At 40.6% G+C, this 18,694-nt stretch overlaps 1 protein-coding gene across 8 annotated transcripts in view; it reads right to left on the bottom strand.

Moving 5' to 3' along the window:
* Positions 1 to 3,539, bottom strand: part of TFAP2B (transcription factor AP-2 beta) — a 32,675-nt gene extending 29,136 nt beyond the window's left edge. For 2 of the 8 annotated variants that reach the window (XM_029243618.1, XM_029243620.1), the window contains exon 1: positions 3,302 to 3,382. In XM_029243618.1, the coding sequence (XP_029099451.1) occupies positions 3,302 to 3,382 (81 nt within the window). Of the gene's footprint in view, positions 1 to 108; positions 578 to 1,601; positions 1,643 to 1,891; positions 2,111 to 2,284; positions 2,454 to 3,301 lie in introns of those variants that run through there. The other 6 variants (XM_029243625.1, XM_029243621.1, XM_029243623.1 and 3 more) reach the window with 6 other exon arrangements.
* Positions 3,540 to 18,694: the final 15,155 nt, after the last annotated feature.

Here is an 18,694-nt window from a genome sequence, read left to right on the forward strand (position 1 = left end):
GAAGGAAGACAGAGACGAGAGAGTGAGACGCACGCACAAGAGACAGAGACAGAGAGACAGTAAGAGGAGGGAGCATGCAATTCTGGTACAACGTGAATCCAGACTCACCATGGACGAATAGGTGTGCACTAACATCTGGAAAAAAAAGCCTGGTTACTGCTCAAAATCAAACAATGATTTAAAAAAAAAATCAAGGAGTCCAGCAGAGAAACGAGCTGGACACAGGAGCCGAGCTTGAGGTGTTTCCAGGACAAGCCATCAAAAAAAAAAAAAAATTTACCCCCCCACCAAACGAGATTGGCGTCGCCTGTCACACACACACAGAGCTGTTCATCGGTCTCTTGCTGTTTTTTTGGCTTTTTTCTTCTGCGGTTCTTCGGGGCTCCAGAAGCAGTCCTCTTCCGCCCGAAGCTGGGCTCAGACTGCTCGGCCGCCCCTTCCTCCCTCCACTTGCCTACACCTCCTCATAATAATTGATATTCATGACTATTAATATTACACGAGTACTTTAAAGGGAGAATGGAGGACAAATGGAGCGTGAAGCAGCAGCGGGCGCAGAGCTCCCTACTATTGTAAATGACGTTCATTCAGTGGAGAATTACTAGATGTAATCAGACGAGGGGGCTGGCGAAGGCAGACCGGGGAAAAAGTTTAGCAGGAAAGAGGCAGAACTTCAATTAACTGAGCCGGGGACGCGCGTAAAGCAGCCCCTGCTCCCCTGGACCAGGCGGTGAGGGAGAGAGCATCGCTGGGGGCTTGTGCAGAACGTAGGTGTCCTGGTTCCTGGAGAGGGACTTTCCTACTGGGAAGAATGGATCGCCCTAGGTGCTTCCCGTGCAGATTAAAAAACAAAATAAAAAGGCGTTGCCTCCTCCTTTGGAGGGGAGAGCAAAGTAAACCGGTGGGCCCGGTTGTTTACAGTGACGTTTGCAGACTTTCACGCATACTGGAGATTATGCTTATTTATTAAAGGATAGAGGCGAGATGGGGGCTTTCCATCCCTCGTGCAGCCTTTCCCTCTTTAGTGCTCCTGCAGTCTGTGATTTTTTTTTACTTCAATTTAAAATATATGCAGTCAATCTTCAAGTACACTAAACTTATCCTTTCCAGGCAAAGCCAGGGGCAACAGAAAACCTTTTTGGATGTTTCAGGAACCCGTTCAACTGGCCTAACTGCCATTTCTGTTAAAGTTCAACCTTTCTCCCGACTTAAATAGGCTCCTTCCACCGGGCTGCGGGTTCTCCTATATTTTTTGAGCAGAAAAATTAGGCAGATAGGAATACCTGCAGTATTTCTCTCTCTCTCTCTCTCTCTCTCTCTCTCTGTGTGTGTGTGTGTGTCTCTTCTCTCTCCCTCCCCCTTTATTCTGCCCTCTTTCCCTCTTCCACTCCACCCCTCCCTCTTCCTTCCTCCCTCCCTCCCTCCCTGCTTTCTTCTCTCCCTCCCTCCTTTCCCATTTAGCCAGTCTACCTTCCAGACTCTTAGAACGAGTTTTATCCTCCTTACTTTTCGGAACCCAGTGAAGTCCCTCTCTGTATACCCTGAGCTATTTACACCGTGGCCCCTTCCCCGCCCGTGCCAAGCCCACTTCGGGCGCTCACATTCTTTAGGAGAGTTCGAGCTCCTTCGACTAGACCATTATCCCGCCTGTTAAAGAAGGAAGAGGAGGCCGAACAGAAACAAACCCCACCAGGCGGAGGCGCGGCTCTTCGTTACAGTCAATACACAACCACAAAGAGGAAAGGAAAGCCCCAATCATCATTCCGCAGAAAGACGAATCTCCTCTCTCCCTCTCATCTCTCTCTCTCTCTCTCTCTCTCTCTCTCTCTCTCTCCCCACACACAAACACACACACACGCACACGCACACGCACACGCACACGCACACACACCCCAAAATCAGGATTCGGGGCTGGGCAGAGCTGGGAGGCTCCAGGCGCGGGCGCCGGGCGCTGCTTGCGAAACGCAACCGGGCAGCGGCGGGGCGCGCGCGGGCTCCGCGGAGCCGCAGTCTGGGTCGCGGGGCTGGGCCGGCGGCGTCGGGAGGAGCCCGTTTCTAGCGTCCTCAAGGCGGCTCCCCGCCCGGCTTTCAGGAGTCGTCCCGGAGCCGGCGGGATGGCGTGTCCCCCGCGGGGTGGGGATCCTCTTTGCGTCCCATCGCGACCGCCTCGTCCGACCGAGCGCTTCCCGCGCCGATCGCCCAAGACTTGGCTTCTCGTCCTCCCTCCCCTCTCCGCCTTCCCCTCCTTCCGACCTCCGACTACTGCCCGCTCGCCAGCTTCTACCTTCCCCGTCCCTTACTCCTCTGCCCCTTTCTCTTCGCCTTCCGACAAGTTTTTCTTTCCCGCTTCCCTCCCTCGACGTCTCCTCGGAATCTTCGCTTCCCCGCTTCCCCTCACGCCTAATTCGGGGACTCCCAGGCTGGTGAGCTCGGAGCGAAGTTCCGCGGTCCTGGGCCGCCGTCCCCTCTCCGCCCGGCAGCCCGGCCCACGCGCAGCCCCGCCGCCCCACCGCTCCGTCGGCGCCCGAGACCCGAGCGCACGGCCGGGGCGCCCCGCCCGCGGGGAGGCAGGCTCCCGCCTGGCTTCGGGCAGCATCTCCACCCGAGTCTCCCTGGCCTCAGCGGTAAAGAACGGTGCGCACTCAACCCGGGCAGAAATTTTCGTTAAAAATGCGAAGACATGGGGTGGTTTGGATGCCCCGACTCTCAAAGAAGCAAAACACGAGAAAAAAAGAAAATTAAAAAATTGTCTGCTACGGCTCCTTGGCTTGTGCTGTCTCTGCATCCATCTATCCATCTGTCCGTCTATCCGTCGACCTCCCTCCTTCTATATTTTCGTCCTGTACTGGGATCCGTTGGTTATCGATTTCAAAAATGTTATTGAAAATAAAAATTAAAAGCTCGAATCTGTTACGAAGTAGTCTTGAAAACCTAATTCTCTCCCACATTCAAAACGTGGAGAGGCTCTGCCTTTATCAGTCTCTATTTTCTCTGCCCACATTCACTAGCACCACTGTTCCCCATCAGATCCTAAAGGGGGGGGGCGACGAAGAAAGAAAAATAAAATAACAAAAAAAAGAGAAATCCCCTAAGTTAAAGTAGTCAGATTTCCACCTTAAAGTCCTTTTTAAGAATAGCGAAGTTTCCCCAAGCCAGCTTTTCCAAAAGTTGGAGAAAGCTGAGAAAACCGACCGGAAACCTACGAGCAAATAGCTTAAAAATATAGATGAGTTGGGGGTGTCAAGAAGCTCAAATTCTCTATCTGCAAAGCTCTAAGATGCAACCGGGGGTGTCGGCTCACCTCATAGATATCTTCGTACTTGACATTCTCCACGAGCTTCCAGAGCATGATGGCAGCCGGGTCTCTAGGAGGTGAGTGCATTCATGTGAGGAGCAGATGTCTGGCTTCTCAGGACTCCGCTGTCTGTAATGATCCATCTATAATTGGAAATGGGGGATACACACCAAATCCGACGCTCCTCTCCCATCGCAACTTATATCTGTTGTCTCAAACAATAGGCTGGAGAAGTAAGCCTCAGCTGAGAGAAAAACATTATTACACACACAGGAGTTAGATGCAACCCACAGACATATATATTATAAAAATCATAAACACGTATTTATACCCAGACACCCACATTTAGTTATATAAGCACCCCTGGGTCACACAGAGCCTACAGACTCTAAACATGCATTTAAAGGAGAGAGAGTCGGTCAGTGTGATTAATATAAATATAGACATTTAAAAACCTCTATATTGAAAATGATGAATCATTGTAGCCACTGACTAAAGTCTTTACAGTTCATAAGGAGAAACCAGGGTGCCAACAGTCTCCCATTTTCTATGTAGATTTTTAAAGGGGGACCATTACTGAGATTTTTAAACACAAAAGCTCCTCTTCTTGTTTGTTCAGCAGGAGGGTTTTGAAAGCTGGATTTGGGGATCTTAAGGGTGATCTCTCTGTTTTGATGGCTACACAACTTTTTCTTTTTTTTCACTGTACCTTAGTCACTGTAGAACAAAAAGCCCGGCTCACCACAGTGACCATTTCTCATATTTTCCGGTCATTCTGCCCAACAAATTTGAAACCTTAAACACTGTATGAAGCACGTCAGTCTGTACTGCTTATCGTTTAAGGGTTGTTTGTCTGTATTTTCAATGGATTTCATGTGCCATTCTTTTCTTGGCTGAAGTCTCCATTTTATGAAGGTTTTTTTCTTTTCTTTCTTTTTTCAGATGTAGGGAGCAACATACGTGCACAATAACACAATATTAATTTCAAGCCTTCTTTGCAGAGACATGGGACATTTTATATCTGCATCTGCTGTCTAACTTTTCAGTGATTTTAATCATGGAGAGTCAAGAAATGGTCACCTGAACCTCTGGAAGGTTTAAGCAGAATGCTTTTCAAGGAGATATTGAAAAATACTATAGGGTGTGTGGGTTTTTGTTTGTTTTGAGTGTATTTTTTCTTGGTAAGGTGATTTGTATAGCTTTTTTATCCCCCCAAGAAAAGGAAAACATCAACATCAACAAGAGCAAAGTTAACCTAACTTCGAAAATGGGCACCCTTTAAGGCACAGGGTTTCCGAATTTCATAATAAAGTGAATACTCGCCTCACTGGCCCCTTTTCCCGCCCCCCCCCTTTTTCTACTTCCTTCCAGGGTGCGGAAGGATTCCCACAGCCAGAAGGGAAGTCCAGTGAAGGCTCTCTGCCCCTGGGGCAGAAAATAAATGACAGGAGGGAATGAGGAGGGACCAGGGCAATTTGGGGTGGAAGTTATTAAACCTGATAAGAGTGAATCTGCAAAGGGCGATTGTCTGTAAATCTCAGGACTGCTGAGCGCTGCTGTGCGCTCAGAAGAGAGGGCTCCGGCCAACCACGGTGGATATCGATTCGATAAAAACCAGGGAGATGCTTCATATCGTGCAGAATGAAAAATTCTGCAGATTTTTAATTTAATTTTTTCAAAGATAAGCCAAATGAAAGGAACTCGAAGAAGGTGCTTCAGAAGGAACTTCAGAAATAAACCCTTTCTTCATTTCCTGTTTAATTTTTATGTTTTGCCTTTCCTTCCCTCCCTTTCCCTCCTTCCTTTTTCCTCCATCCCGTTTTCCTTCCTCCCTCCCTCCCTCCCTGACTCCCTTCCTTCCTTCCTTTTTCCTTCCTTTCTCCTTTCCTCTACGTTAAACATTAACAGCTTAAAGTATACAAAATCTGTACAGATTTTCCACTAGGAGCTTGAGCGAAGATTTCCTTCTTTGCTCCCAGAGCTAGTCTGGACATGGGGAGGTATTCTTCCTAATTTTGTTGTGTGGTGGGATTTGAAACGGCTTTTACCCTCCCTTTCCAGAACTAAAATCAGTCCCAGATCAATATTTTGCAAGATAAATATTATAGACTTGGAAACTCAGATTCTCTAGACAGAAATTTATTAATAGGAATAACTGTCTTTTCCTTTTCAAACCAATAACTCCTTTATCTTTTTTACCTAAAGATCATTCCAACCCAAATAAAAAGCACTTGGAAAAAATCTTAATTTTTTTTCCTCTGAATGCTTTTAACACCTTTTTCATCTCTTTTTGGTATATCATTGCTTAGTCTATAATAAATAAACTCTAAAACTTGAAACTAAAAGAAAACCTCAGAGGGATACTTTTATATTAAAAAAACTACTTAAAAATATGTTTTTAGTGTAACTATTTATATAGTCATATATACATAGATATAATTTCAAATTTTCATATGTAATTTTATTTTATGGTGAAATAGATATTTTTAAAATTAGAAACGTCTGGAAATATTTGGTTAACATTTATGTAAATTCTTCAGAAAAACTGAAATCTGGTTTATTAAGAATGAAGCATAAATTTTAAAATATACACACATATAAAGAGCTACTCAAAGAAATACATAAGTACAATTAAAGTCCGAGTCAATTTTTCAACGTGGGCCTTATTCAAAAAATCCTAGAAATTGCAAGGGAAATTTTTCTTAGGGAACCTTCCGTAAGTCATTGAACGGGCAACAGCGCCCTCTGTTGGGATTTTGTGTAAGCAAATCCTGCACGGCCGCTCGATTTTTTTTTTCTTCTCCAGCGATTTCTTCCAGTTCTTGAAAACCTTTTGTTGCTTAAGAGCATTTTAAAAGCTCAATTTTTATCATATCTACTAATTTTAGAAATAAGTGTTTAAGCATCTATAAAGTTCAAGTGCCTCAAAAAATGTACAAATAAAATCTCATTCTTTACTAAGAAAAATTTCCTAACTTGAGCCAGCTTCTCTCGCTCTTAACTTTCTATTGCATTTCGCTTTAACCTTCCAATCAACGTGAGGTAAGGAAAGATTTCCGCAAGGACTCAATAAATGCAAAACAAAATAAAGGCAAAGGCAAAAAACCCTCTGATTTTGAAGGGAAGTTAAACGAGCAAAATATGTATTTTCATCATCATTTCATTTTCCACTTCGTCTTGTCCTATGCCCATTTTTTTGTTTTGTTTTTGTTTTTTCACGGGTGGCACAGGCTTGCCTAAATAGAAACGTACTGGAGACATCCCAAGTAGTTATATTCGTATTTTCCCCTCTCACTTATATTTATTTCACTTATATTTATAATAGTAGACAGGCGAGTTAGTAATACCCCCCTTTTCTCAGCCTCGGATAGAGGGACTATTTTCCGATAAATGTAGGAGCCACTGATGGAGGTGAATGCACCTAGCTTGGAGCCCTCTGCTGGCGGTTTTCCGAATAAGTTTCTAACTTTTTTTTTTTTATTTCACCGAAAAATATCATTATATTAAATCAAGGTCAGCTGTTAGCACTCTCTTGTCTCACTTCTTCTTTCTTCTAAAAAAATCTAATTAAGCATTGTCTAAAGTTCTCAGACTTCCTTCCTTCCTCCCCCTATTCCTTACCTTGGCACCTGTGAGTTAAGGCTTCATGAGCTCTCTCCTTCTGCGGCTGCCTGATGGACTGCCTTTTCTTTTACACAATACACGGTCCGCCTGGATTTCCCTTTTCCGTCTTCCTAAGACACACAAATAATAAAATGGTAAAAACACCAAGACTTAGGATTATTGTGACAGTCAGGACCCCGACCCCTCTCATTATGGGCGGTCGTGTAAGCTATTTAATAGCCAGGGTACTGAGCTATACGATGGGAATGTAGGTGAGAATTTGTTACAGCAACACAGTATGAAAGGAATCTATTCCATACTGTCACTTTGTAAAACAATTTAATTTCCCCTCATCAACTCAAGACACGAGCTGCGTGTCAAGAAAGTGAAGGCTTCCATCAGCTAGGGACGTGCATAATTTCCTGTTTAGAAAGTGCCTGTGGGAACCCCAGCCTAGATCTCCCGACTATGTACTGGCTCAGCAGTTTGCCCACGGCGCTGTGATACTGTCTTTCTTTCTTCTTTCATTCCTCCCTCTCTCCCTCCCTTCCTTATTTCCTTCCTCCTTCCGAAATGAAGAAGACAGTATTTTTGGACAATTACTTTTTTCCAGAGTTATTTTTGTCCTGGATTCATAAACAGGCAAAGGAAGAGAGACGAGAGAGCACTGACTTGTGACATACCAAGATACTACCTCCACCTCTTACTCCTCACGAAGCATGATCGTCCACCAAGTCGATTAATAAGCTGTGACAGGAGCACGTTTCATTGTGGTAGTCTAACTAGTTTTCTACCGTGTTTCTATCTGGAAGCTTTCTCATGATCATATTTTGGGGGAATCTTGATTATGTATTTTTAACATCAATTTGGAAAAATTACTGTTGAATGTGTGAAACTACAATTCGAACCCCTGCCCTTAGATTTATAGGGCTTTGCTACCACATAGGTGTCAGCGATCTGGGTATGAGACAACAAAATAAGAGGGACTAATGTTTGCATAAGGGGGTTTTAAAAAAATTAAACGGGGGTAGAATGATCTCCAGAACGACTCTTCGTGATCTTACAGATTGAGGCAAACATTGAAAAGGAAATAGCATTTCTTACTTTAACCACAATATTTAATCAAGGGCATAATTGTGAATTTTTAAAGTGAAATCCCTTGTGAGAATGAAAAGCAGTGTGACTATGGAAACTTCTACTTGGTCTTGAACTTTGAGGAGAAGTAATTTTATTGCATATTTTAGATGTTCTGAAGTCCTCAGGCTTTTCTGTTTACTTGTGGGGCTGTGAAGTTGCCAAAGGGACAGTTTTCAAATTTCTATCTCCTGGAGATAAAGAGGTTAAGGAATGGAAGATGGGGGCGGGGGGCGGGGGGCGGGGGTTGGGCTTGGAGTAGATGGTGCAAACGGCCAGAGAACAATTGTTTCCAATACCAATGGATACTTCACATACACAATGTGAGAGGTGCTCATTTTCCCTGGCGTGACCGATGCAGGAGGACAGGTATTTCCATCATTGTGGATATTTTCCATATTACTGATTTAAGAAGGGGCAATCTAAAAGGGTGAGAACACTAAACAATTTGGTTTCAAAATGCAACCAATAGGCCAATACACATCGGAGAGGAAAGATTTGCAAATAAAGACATGGAAAGATGTAGAGCAGAAATCTAACCTTTAAAGCATGAATAAACACATAACGATGCATAACCTCAGAGCTGAAATGTCTCTTAAGCACAAGGAACATTTAGGAGAAATTAGCATTACTTTGGAACTACTTCCTAAAACTCACATTCATGCATTTTGAGAAAAATAGAGAATGATATGTATTCTATGACTCTCTTTATTTCTTTAACATAAGAAGATTCTTTCACTTACCAGCTATGTTATCTTGGGCAAGTCCTTTGACCTTTCCATGTCTCAGTTTTCTCATCTATAAAATGAGGCGAATTTACTGGATGATATATAAGCTTTTTTTTCTTAGAATTAGACTTAATGAGATTTAAAAGCAGCAAATAGTAATGAATGAAAAGTTTAAAATGGAAGTATTTCTGTCTGAACATGTTGCAGCAAAATCTCAGCTCTCTGGGACCCTCTAGGGTAGAGTTTAAGAGAACTGACCCTGACCTTTTGATAAATACTAATCACACGTACACACACACACACATTTTTAGGAATATCATCTTAGAAGAAAACAAAGGAAGGATAAGAATACAGCTTGAGCAGCTCATGCAGCCCAATGTCAAAAAACCAAACAACCCAATCCAAAAATGGGCAGAAGACCTAAATAGACATTTCTCCGAAGAAGATATACAGACTGCCAACAAACACATGAAAGAATGCTCAACATCATTAATCATTAGAGAAATGCAAATCAAAACTACAATGAGATATCCTCTCACACCAGTCAGAATGGCCATCATCAAAAAATCTACAAACAATAAATGCTGGAGAGGGTGTGGAGAAAAGGGAACCCTCTTGCACTGTTGGTGGGAATGTAAATTGATACAGCCATTATGGAGAACAGTATGGAGAATATATTAAAAAACTAAAAATAGAACTACCATACAACCCAGCAATCCCACTACTGGGCATATACCCTGAGAAAACCATAATTCAAAAAGAGTCATGTACCAAAATATTCATTGCAGCACTATTTACAATAACCAGAACATGGAAGCAACCCAAGTGTCCATAGCCACATGAATGGATAAAGAAGATGTGGCACATATATACAATGGAATATAACTCGGCCATAAAAAGAAACGAAACTGAGTTATTCGTGGTGAGGTGGATGGACATTACTTCATACAGAGTGAAGTAAGTCAGAAAGAGAAAAACAAATACCGTATGCTAACACACATAGATGGAATCTAAAAAAAAAAAAAAAAAAAGGTTCTAATGAACCTAGGGGCAGGACAGGAATAAAGACGCAGATGTAGTGAATGGACTTGAGGACATGGGCTGTGGGGGAAGGGTAAGCTGGAAGGAAGTGAGAGAGTGGCATGGACATATATACACTACCAAATGTAAAATAGATAGCTAGTGGGAAGCAGCAGCATAGCACAGGGAGATCAGCTCAGTGCTTTTTGACCTAGAGGGGTGGGATAGGAAGGGTGGGAGGGAGATGCAAGAGGGAGGGGATATGGGGATATATGTATATGTACAGCTGATTCACTTTGTTATACAGCAGAAACTAACACACCATTGTAAAGCAGTTATACTCCAATAAGGATGTAAAAAAAAAAAAAAGAATACAGCTTGAGGGAAGAGGCTATCATTTTAATAGTTAGTACCTACCTAACGCTTTGAAAGAGATGAAGCATCAAGTCTAGATGAGTGACATCTTAATATAGTCAAGAGTTTGAAGTTTTGATCTTGAAATTATGATCAGTAACCTTTGATAACACATGCAAAAGGGAAGCAATGTCTAATAGCTGAGGCTGGAAAAAAACTTCATTTTTCAGAAAGAGGGAAGAAGAGGGTCTCTAGAAGTTACAGGTGGGGAATTACGCTATTGTTTCCTCAGAAAAATGATAGTTTAGGTTGTCAAAGTGGTTAGTCATGCAGTCTGGGAGGGAAAGAGGGGATATCCCGAGGCACCAGTGTGGCTTCAGGAAGAAGAGGTCATTCCATGTATCCTCATGTCCTTTGCTATAGATTTACTAGACTGAGTATCAGGCCCATAATGTATCTGGAGCTCACGGAGACATTTCAAAACTTTCTCATTGGGTCCCCAGTCTGAGCTGAGTGATGCCATGGTATGCGGAGACGGCCTGCCTTCTGACTCAGGACATGGGCTTTGGAGTGGGACAGACATGTGTGATTGCAGATCCACTCCTTACTCTCTTGGATATTAAAAAATTACTTAACCTCCCTGACCCATAATTTTCCTGTATGAGACACTTGAGGGACTTCCCTTGCTGTCCAGTGGTTAAGACTCAGCGCTTCCACTGCAAGGGGTGTGGGTTCAATCCCTGGTCTGGGAACGAAGATCCTGCATACCATGCAGCCAAAAAATTAAAATTAAAAAAAAAAGAAAGAAACACTTGAAATATATTTCCATATAAGAGACACATTCATTATATGAAACATGTGCATAGCAATAATCATTGCATGGGCATGTTCATGATGATTAAATGAGATAATACATAAGAAATGCTTATGACCTCCAGCATAAGGAAAGCACTCAGTATGTTGTAGTTACTGTTACAACCACAGATTGGCAGCTATTTGAATAATTCTCTCCCAAAGAGGTTGACTGATTAATGGAAACCAATTTGAGGCAATTGTTTCAATACTTTGCTATGGGGCTCGTTCTTAGTCTTATTCTTTCTAATATTAAAGAAAAATGGTGACTCAGAAGAAGAATTAGAATATGTGTCCATTATTTTTCAGGTGCTAAACATTGGGGAGAAGAGTTAGTTCCTTGGATTACAGGATGAGGATTCAAAAACATTTTAACAGGCTAATACTCTGGAACAAATCCCCAAAGCTATAACTTAACAAAGATAAAAGTAGCAAAAACATTGTTTGAAGGGGAAGATCAGAGACTGATAAAGGTGAACATATGTACAGTTTGGGAATTCCCTGGCGGTCCAGTGGTTAGGACTCTGTGCTTTCACTGCCGAGGGCACGAGTTCAGTTTCTGGTGGTGGAACTAAGATCCTGCAAACCGCGCAGAGCAGCAAAAAAGAAAATATGTACAGTTTTCCCCTGCAGAAGGTCCTTATGGTTTCTGGAACACAATGATCACATCAGCATCATACCCAACAACTTACTGAGACTGACAAACCCAGAGAGTGAGGGAAATCCCAGGTTACATTAGTAAATTTCAGGGGTGACCTGCTTAAGACCTCATTGATAAATACAAATAACCCTAAAAGAAAGCAACCAGATTAAAGAAAATCCTGGACACCATGTCAAGGGAGAAGGAGTTGAGGAGACTGGGATAGTCATCCTAGAATAGAGAAAACTTAGGGATGTGAACCCTGTCTTCTAATATTTGGGGCTGGTTTTGGGGAAGAAGGTATAGACTGGGGGAGAAGTTGGCATTTGTCGATTTAATTTTACATTGCCAGCATATAGCAAAGTGGCTGGCCCAGATGTGCTCAAAACATTTTAGGTGAAATAACGCTCTTTTCCTGTAAAGATACAGGATAAAGATCAGTACAGAGATGTTACCAGGAGGCCGATTAAACTCAATGTGAGAAAATTTTTTTCGTAAAAATTTAAAGTGCTGGGAAGGGCAGCTTTGATTGTGAACTGACCATCCCTGCAAAATACAAGCAGAGCCTGGGCGACCTCTGTCAGGGGTGGTGTAACACAGCCTGTATAGCGCTGGGCGGGAGGTCCTTAATGAGGCCAAGGTATTGGGATTCTACTCCATGAGCTTAGCTTGACATTCTGTTGCAATTTTAGCAGGTTACTAATTGTAAAGGACTGGCATTGAGAGGAATATGTGGAAGATCCCATTATTTCTGCATCTGTATAAGTATTATCTGACTGGGGAATTATACACATTTACTGAGCCCATGTTTCCATATACTGCCCATGTTATCTGATTTCTATTAGTAGAAATAACATCACAGTAATTATACTCAATAGCCTTATTGGTCTGTCAGTCTCTGATTGTTTTGCTTCTGTCATTATCGGTTTTTTTCTATATTTAATTGGATTTCTGTAGGTAGCTTTATAGAATTAATAAAGGAAATTTATTTATTTAGGTTATGGATGAAGGGCACTTAGGCTTACATTTGTCATCATTTTTGAGGGACGTTTGTTTGATCCAGAAAAGTAATAAACCCTTTGCAGAGGATTTATCCAATGACCACATTCCAAACCAGTTTGGAGCCAGTTTCAAAACCCTTTATTACAGCTTTGTTGCTTTAAACAATAAACAGTAACGTTTATTTCTGGATTCTTTTGTGTAATCAAATCTTTTTGCTCCCCATACTATAGTAATACTGTGTCAATTTAACTCACAGAAAGGTATATATAAATAATTTTTTTTTTTTTTTTTGCGGCATGCGGGTCCAGCCACTCCGTGGCATGTGGGATCTTCCCGGACCGGGGCACGAACCCGTTTCCCCTGCCTCGGCAGGCGACTCTCAACCACTGCGCCACCAGGGAAGCCCCTATAAATGATTTTAAACAATGACAGCAACAACAAAATCTTTAGACAATTTAATGAGCACACAATAATAGAAAAGTCATTCTTTCTAAATCTTTCCTTAATTGCTTTCACTATTGTTTCTAAAGAAATTATGAAGTGTGTTCTTTTCCTGTTGTATTGTAAAATATTTTTATTAACTCCACCATCACAACCTAAACAAAGAGTGAAAAAATATTTTAAGACCCAACTAAGCATGGACAGTTTTTAATCATCTCTCTCTCTCACCAGTTTCCTTCAGAATTTTGGTCAATATATGAAATATGGAGTTTTTGGCATGAAAACTCTCTGTAAGCTTCCAGGGAATTGAAATGGAAATTTGCATTGGGTCATACTTGCAACTTCTGAAGCTGATGCTTTTATGGGGCCCATTATTTCAATAAATATTTACCAAGGGCCTATTATTTTTGCAGCACATTACGCAGATATAAAGGCAAATCAGAGAAGGAAATTACTTGGAAAGATTTTACTGTCTTACCAAAGGAGGTCAAATATTATAGGATGAGAAGAGTTTGTGATTTTGACTATGAAACTACATTAAATGGTATTTTATATTCTAATGTAAAGCCTTAAGTAACTTATCACTTTCTATCTAGAGTTTAAATGCCCTAATTCAGACAAATTTTCCTTTTTTGCCTAGGAGTTTTGTTTTATTTCAAATAGAAATCATGATTAGTGATTAGTAAATGAAAGGCATGTGTGTGTGTATGTGTAGCGGGGAGGGTCTATTTGTTCTTTAGCAGGCTCTATGATCCCAGAGTTTTCATTTCTTAATAGGAGAAACTGTTCCCTATTCTGCCACTGGTGACTGTGTCTCATAAAGTCTCACCCTGAGCATCCCCAGATCTTGATTTACACACTCACTAGTGGAAGCCTACCTTCAGGGCCACATCTCTTATCACCCTTGGCCCAAGGAAAGAAAACAGCATTGGACTGTGAACCAAAGAGGAGGCTACTCCTGGCCTTGACACCAGTGTACTTACTATCTGGTCTTTTGACCTCCCTGGGTCTCAGAATCCAAGATCAGGATTCTGTGACTCACTGTGCCTGCCTGTTGAATGACAGATCAAGGAGAGAGCTGGCTCTGGCAGTAACGCAGCAACTAGTCAGTTATTGGAGATGCTAAAAAGGATCTGTTCCAGGACTTAACAGCTTTACCAGCTTTTCTGATTTTCACAAATCTTGAATGCAAGCCTGACCTTAGATCATTCTTAACTTGGTTTCTTGGGACAATGGCTCTTTTTTTTTAATCAGTGGGCTTGATGTTATTTTTGCAAATACTTTTCATTTCAGTTCTAGTATGGCGACAGTACTAGAAAATGAGGAATACAACTTTAAAGCATGTTATAATGTTGGCTGCAAAGTGACCTATTACCCAAGTGATTCCAACGACAACAAAAATGACTTTGGCTACAAAGAGAGGCCTTCCAAATCACATTCAACCTGAAGGGAAGCAGCATATCAGCTCAAGCCTTTGGAAATCAGGGTGTTTCAAAATTTTTCTCCAAACATTATTTAGCGAGTTTAATTATTGTTTCCAGCTAACATTTTTTTCTTCAATAGAAGAAGGGAGCAATTACTTTTGGAATGATTATTATATTAATATATTTTCTAGTACCACTGACTTACATTCGAGAATAAATGCAGTTGTTCCTGTGAAACGGTCACATTACAGACACTTTGATGGAATTAGCAATTTTTTTATGTAACTCGGCAGAAAGACTGAAAGGATGACCATCATTAACTTGGCCCTTTATTCTACATTTATTTTCTTCGGCTAATTAGATTGTACCTGTTTTGACAACTAACAATAATAACGCTTTAATTTTTTTTTATTTCGAAGTTAAAACTTTACTGATTTTTTTCCAGCTTTATCAACATACAATGGACATATGACAATGTATAATTTTAAGGCAAACAATGTGAATTCGATACACATATATGTATATTGTGGAACGTTTACCACAATAAGGTTAGTTACATCCTTCATTTAATGTAATTATCATTTTGTTGTTGTTATGGTGGGAACATTAAAGCTCTACTCAGAGCAACTTTCAAGTCTATAATATAATATAATATAATAATATAATACAATCATAATGCAACTATAATTTCACCACACCATACATTAGATCACTGGAACTTATTCAACTTTTAACTGAAAGGGTTTTTTTTGCATCAACATATATATATGTATATATACACTGTAGTATATACTATATACGGTATATACATATATACTGTATATACTATATACGGTATATATATATAGTGATAATGCTTTAATTTCTATTGTGAGCTCTTATATTCTTAAAATCTCTTCACTGTGACTGAGGTATAGCTTCCTCATTTCTAGTAACATAATGTTATTAAGTAACAGCTTCTGCCTATTGAGACCTCCCCATGTTTCATGCCCTAAGCTAAGGACATTAAATAGTTTAGCTCACTTAATTTAATCTTCACAAGGTCTATGAAAAAGGCATTTCAGATGAGGAAACCAGGCCCAAAGAGATTAAGCAACTTTGCCAAATTGTCACAGAATGAGTAAATGTTGCAGAAAAAGGATTTGAGCCCACCCTTGACTTCAACGCTGTCCCCTTAGCCTTATAGCAATTCTATGGGTGCTCATCAAGGCCCAGAGTGAGCTTCTCTCTGACCTCCTAGTGCCAGTGGTTTGGACAATGGAAAAGTTAAATCAGATGCAGTAGAGACAGAAAAAAGAAACAGAGAAGAATAAAAGGAAGAGAAAAAAAGAAATCAAATGGAGGAAAGGGAACAAAGATGAATAGGAAAAGAAAGTTAGAAAATGGACAGAAAGGGAGGTAAACAGATACAGCCACTGGTGGGCTGTTGACTTTCTGTCTAGGAAGTGGTCCTCAACGTGGAGATGACCTTAATGCCCCAAAGACATTTGGAAATGTCTGGAAACATTTTTTAATCGTCACGATTTGGCATGTAGGGGGTGATACTGGCATCCAGTGAGTAGAGACCAGGAATGCTGCTAAACATTAAACAATGCATAGGACAGCTTCCACAGCAAAGAATCATCAAAAGGTCAAAAGTGCTGAGGCTGAGAAACAGTAGTCTAGGGTTTGCTGGTCCAACCATTAAGATGGGACATTTTGGAATAACTTTGTAATTTTCTAAGAGATTTTAAATCATAATCCTCAAACAGGTCTAGGGCACATAAAAGAAAGAAGCCTTAGTACTGTCAATCTCTTTTTTTTTTTCTTCCTACAGGATTTGAAAGAAAAAAATTCTATAGTGTAGTTTTAGAGTGATACAGTTTATATTTTTAATATAAATTGAAAATATGTATTATTCCATGTAAATTTCAATTCAACTAAATCCAGCCAGCTCTAAGGAAGCAGCCCTGGGTTGAACAGTTAGTTCTAACTGTTCTGTGTGAGGACTTTGGGAGGCCAGTATTGGAGCTGGAAGGAACATAAGGAAGCATTATGCCAGGCCCTTCATTTTACAGAGGAGCAAGTTAAGGGCTCAGGAAGATGAAATGCCTCGCCTGAGATCACAAGTGCTGGGCTGGGATAAAACCCCAGTTCTTCCACCTTCTAATTCTTAGTTTTTCACCTTCACCTAATTTGCTTCTGTAGTTCATTACTAACTCTCACGTGCAAATGACTTTTTAAGCATCTTTCTCTTTAAGTCCGCGGGTCTACTGATTAAAAGCATCTAAAGACACAAGCACGTCCCCTAACACACACGTTAACGTTGGCACACTCTCTTAAAAGCTTTGTGATGATGGATACAATATTTGCTCTTTCTTCTATGGAGAGAAATGTAAGAATAATGAAGTACTGCAGTTGATAGAACCAGATTACAGTTTTGCCATGACTGTAGTTCATGAGCTTTTATAACTCACAGTAACTGATGAAAATACTAATTGAGTGTTTCTCTTCATTTAATGCAGTTTTCAAATGTGTCTGACTTCCGTATCAGTAACTTAACCACAGAAGAATGAGCTCAACAATGAAAATCAAATACATGAATGAACTGTGCATTTCTCTGTGTCAGGCAAAGCTCTAAGTGTATAGGTGTTATCCCATGTACTGCACTAGCCACTGGATGATCTGGAAATGAGAAGAAATAGAAGTAGGATTCCTTTGTCCTTTGGGAATATGTATTTAATTAGAGAAGCAATGCATACGAGACTGAAACCCTCTTATATATGTAAATGCCTGACCCAGGGAAACAGGTAGGAGGGAAAGCTAGTACTAGTCAGAATATGATTGTATTCATAAAGAATTTCTAGGAGAATGTAGATGTGCACCTAAAACTTAAGGGAAGCAAAAAACAAAACAAAACAAACAAACAAACATGAACAAAAAACAACTTAAGGGAAGCAGAGGAGAAGGAAAAACACAAAGAGAGGCGCAGGAGGAATGGGTACCAGGCATTGTGAAAATATAAAGACACCCCCTCCCAATGGCAACTGAGAAATCCTGTGAATGATACTGGACCGTGCCCTTGATTGATCTTTTTCCATGGTTATATCTGAAGGTGGAGCTCTAAAGCTAAGGAAATGATTCAAGATGAATCTAATTCAACTCAACACTCCTGAATTTGGGACCTGAATGAAGACTTTGTGTGTAAGCCAGAGGCAGCCAGAGCCGGGTGGGGCTCCAGCAGGGGGACTGCGCTCTTAGATGCAGAAATGGATGTCCATGCCTCCAAAGTGCATTCAGTAGTTTGTTTCTTCATCCAGCTAACAATCTCACTCAGTGGGAGGAAAATAGAAAAAAAAAAAATCTATTTTCCCGGTTGACCAGAAATGTGCATAGGATGGTGGATAATTGGCTTACTGATGTAGTCAAATATTTTTGTTCAGTGGTGTAACTCATTCAAACCTTATATATATGAGTTGATTTTTAAAAAGCAGCAATAATACCACCTTTGGTTTAATAACACTACTTAATTACTTTAAAATTATTTTAGAGACATTGTAACAAAATCCTAAAACCTAGGTGTGAAATTTCATTATGTGGTTTATTAAAAATATGTTTAAAAAGAATGGTTTTGGTTAAAAATTATAGTCTACTAATTTACTATAATATTTTTGGGGGAGCTACCTCTAGTTGAACTAATGCAACAGAGGCCTGGTTATCTTTTTTGTTATATAAGGAAATCAGGAGGAATGGCAAGGTTCAGGGACAACCCTGGGCCCATGCAGTGACTTGTATCATTAGGGAGTAGACCGTTCTTTTGGAAAGCAAATCTGGCTCTACTTTTACTTACTGATTTATGTTTGCTTTTACCTCTTTGATTTTTTTCCCAGCAGTTCTCATGTGCCTATTCCCTGGATCATTACTTTTGAAATCTTTAAAAGAAAGTTGTTATAAGCCTTTGACATTCCCTATCCACAAGATCTCAGGTTAGGAATAAATTATATTAAAAATCATATTTAGGCAGTCCAGTGGTTAAGACTCCACGCTTCCACTGCAGGGAGTACAGGTTCGATTCCTGATTGGGGAATTAAGATCCCACATGCCACATGGCGTGGCCAAAAAAAAAAAAAAAAAAAAATATTTAAAAAGTTTTGTATAAAGGGGATTTGTAATTAAAATCAGACATTTCAGATTAATCCCTGATACGAAATGAAATAAATAA

The sequence above is a fragment of the Monodon monoceros genome, unplaced genomic scaffold (genome assembly GCF_005190385.1).
Source record: "Monodon monoceros isolate NGI ecotype Baffin Bay Population unplaced genomic scaffold, NGI_Narwhal_1 Super_Scaffold_3, whole genome shotgun sequence".
NCBI classification, from domain to species: Eukaryota; Metazoa; Chordata; class Mammalia; order Artiodactyla; family Monodontidae; genus Monodon; species Monodon monoceros.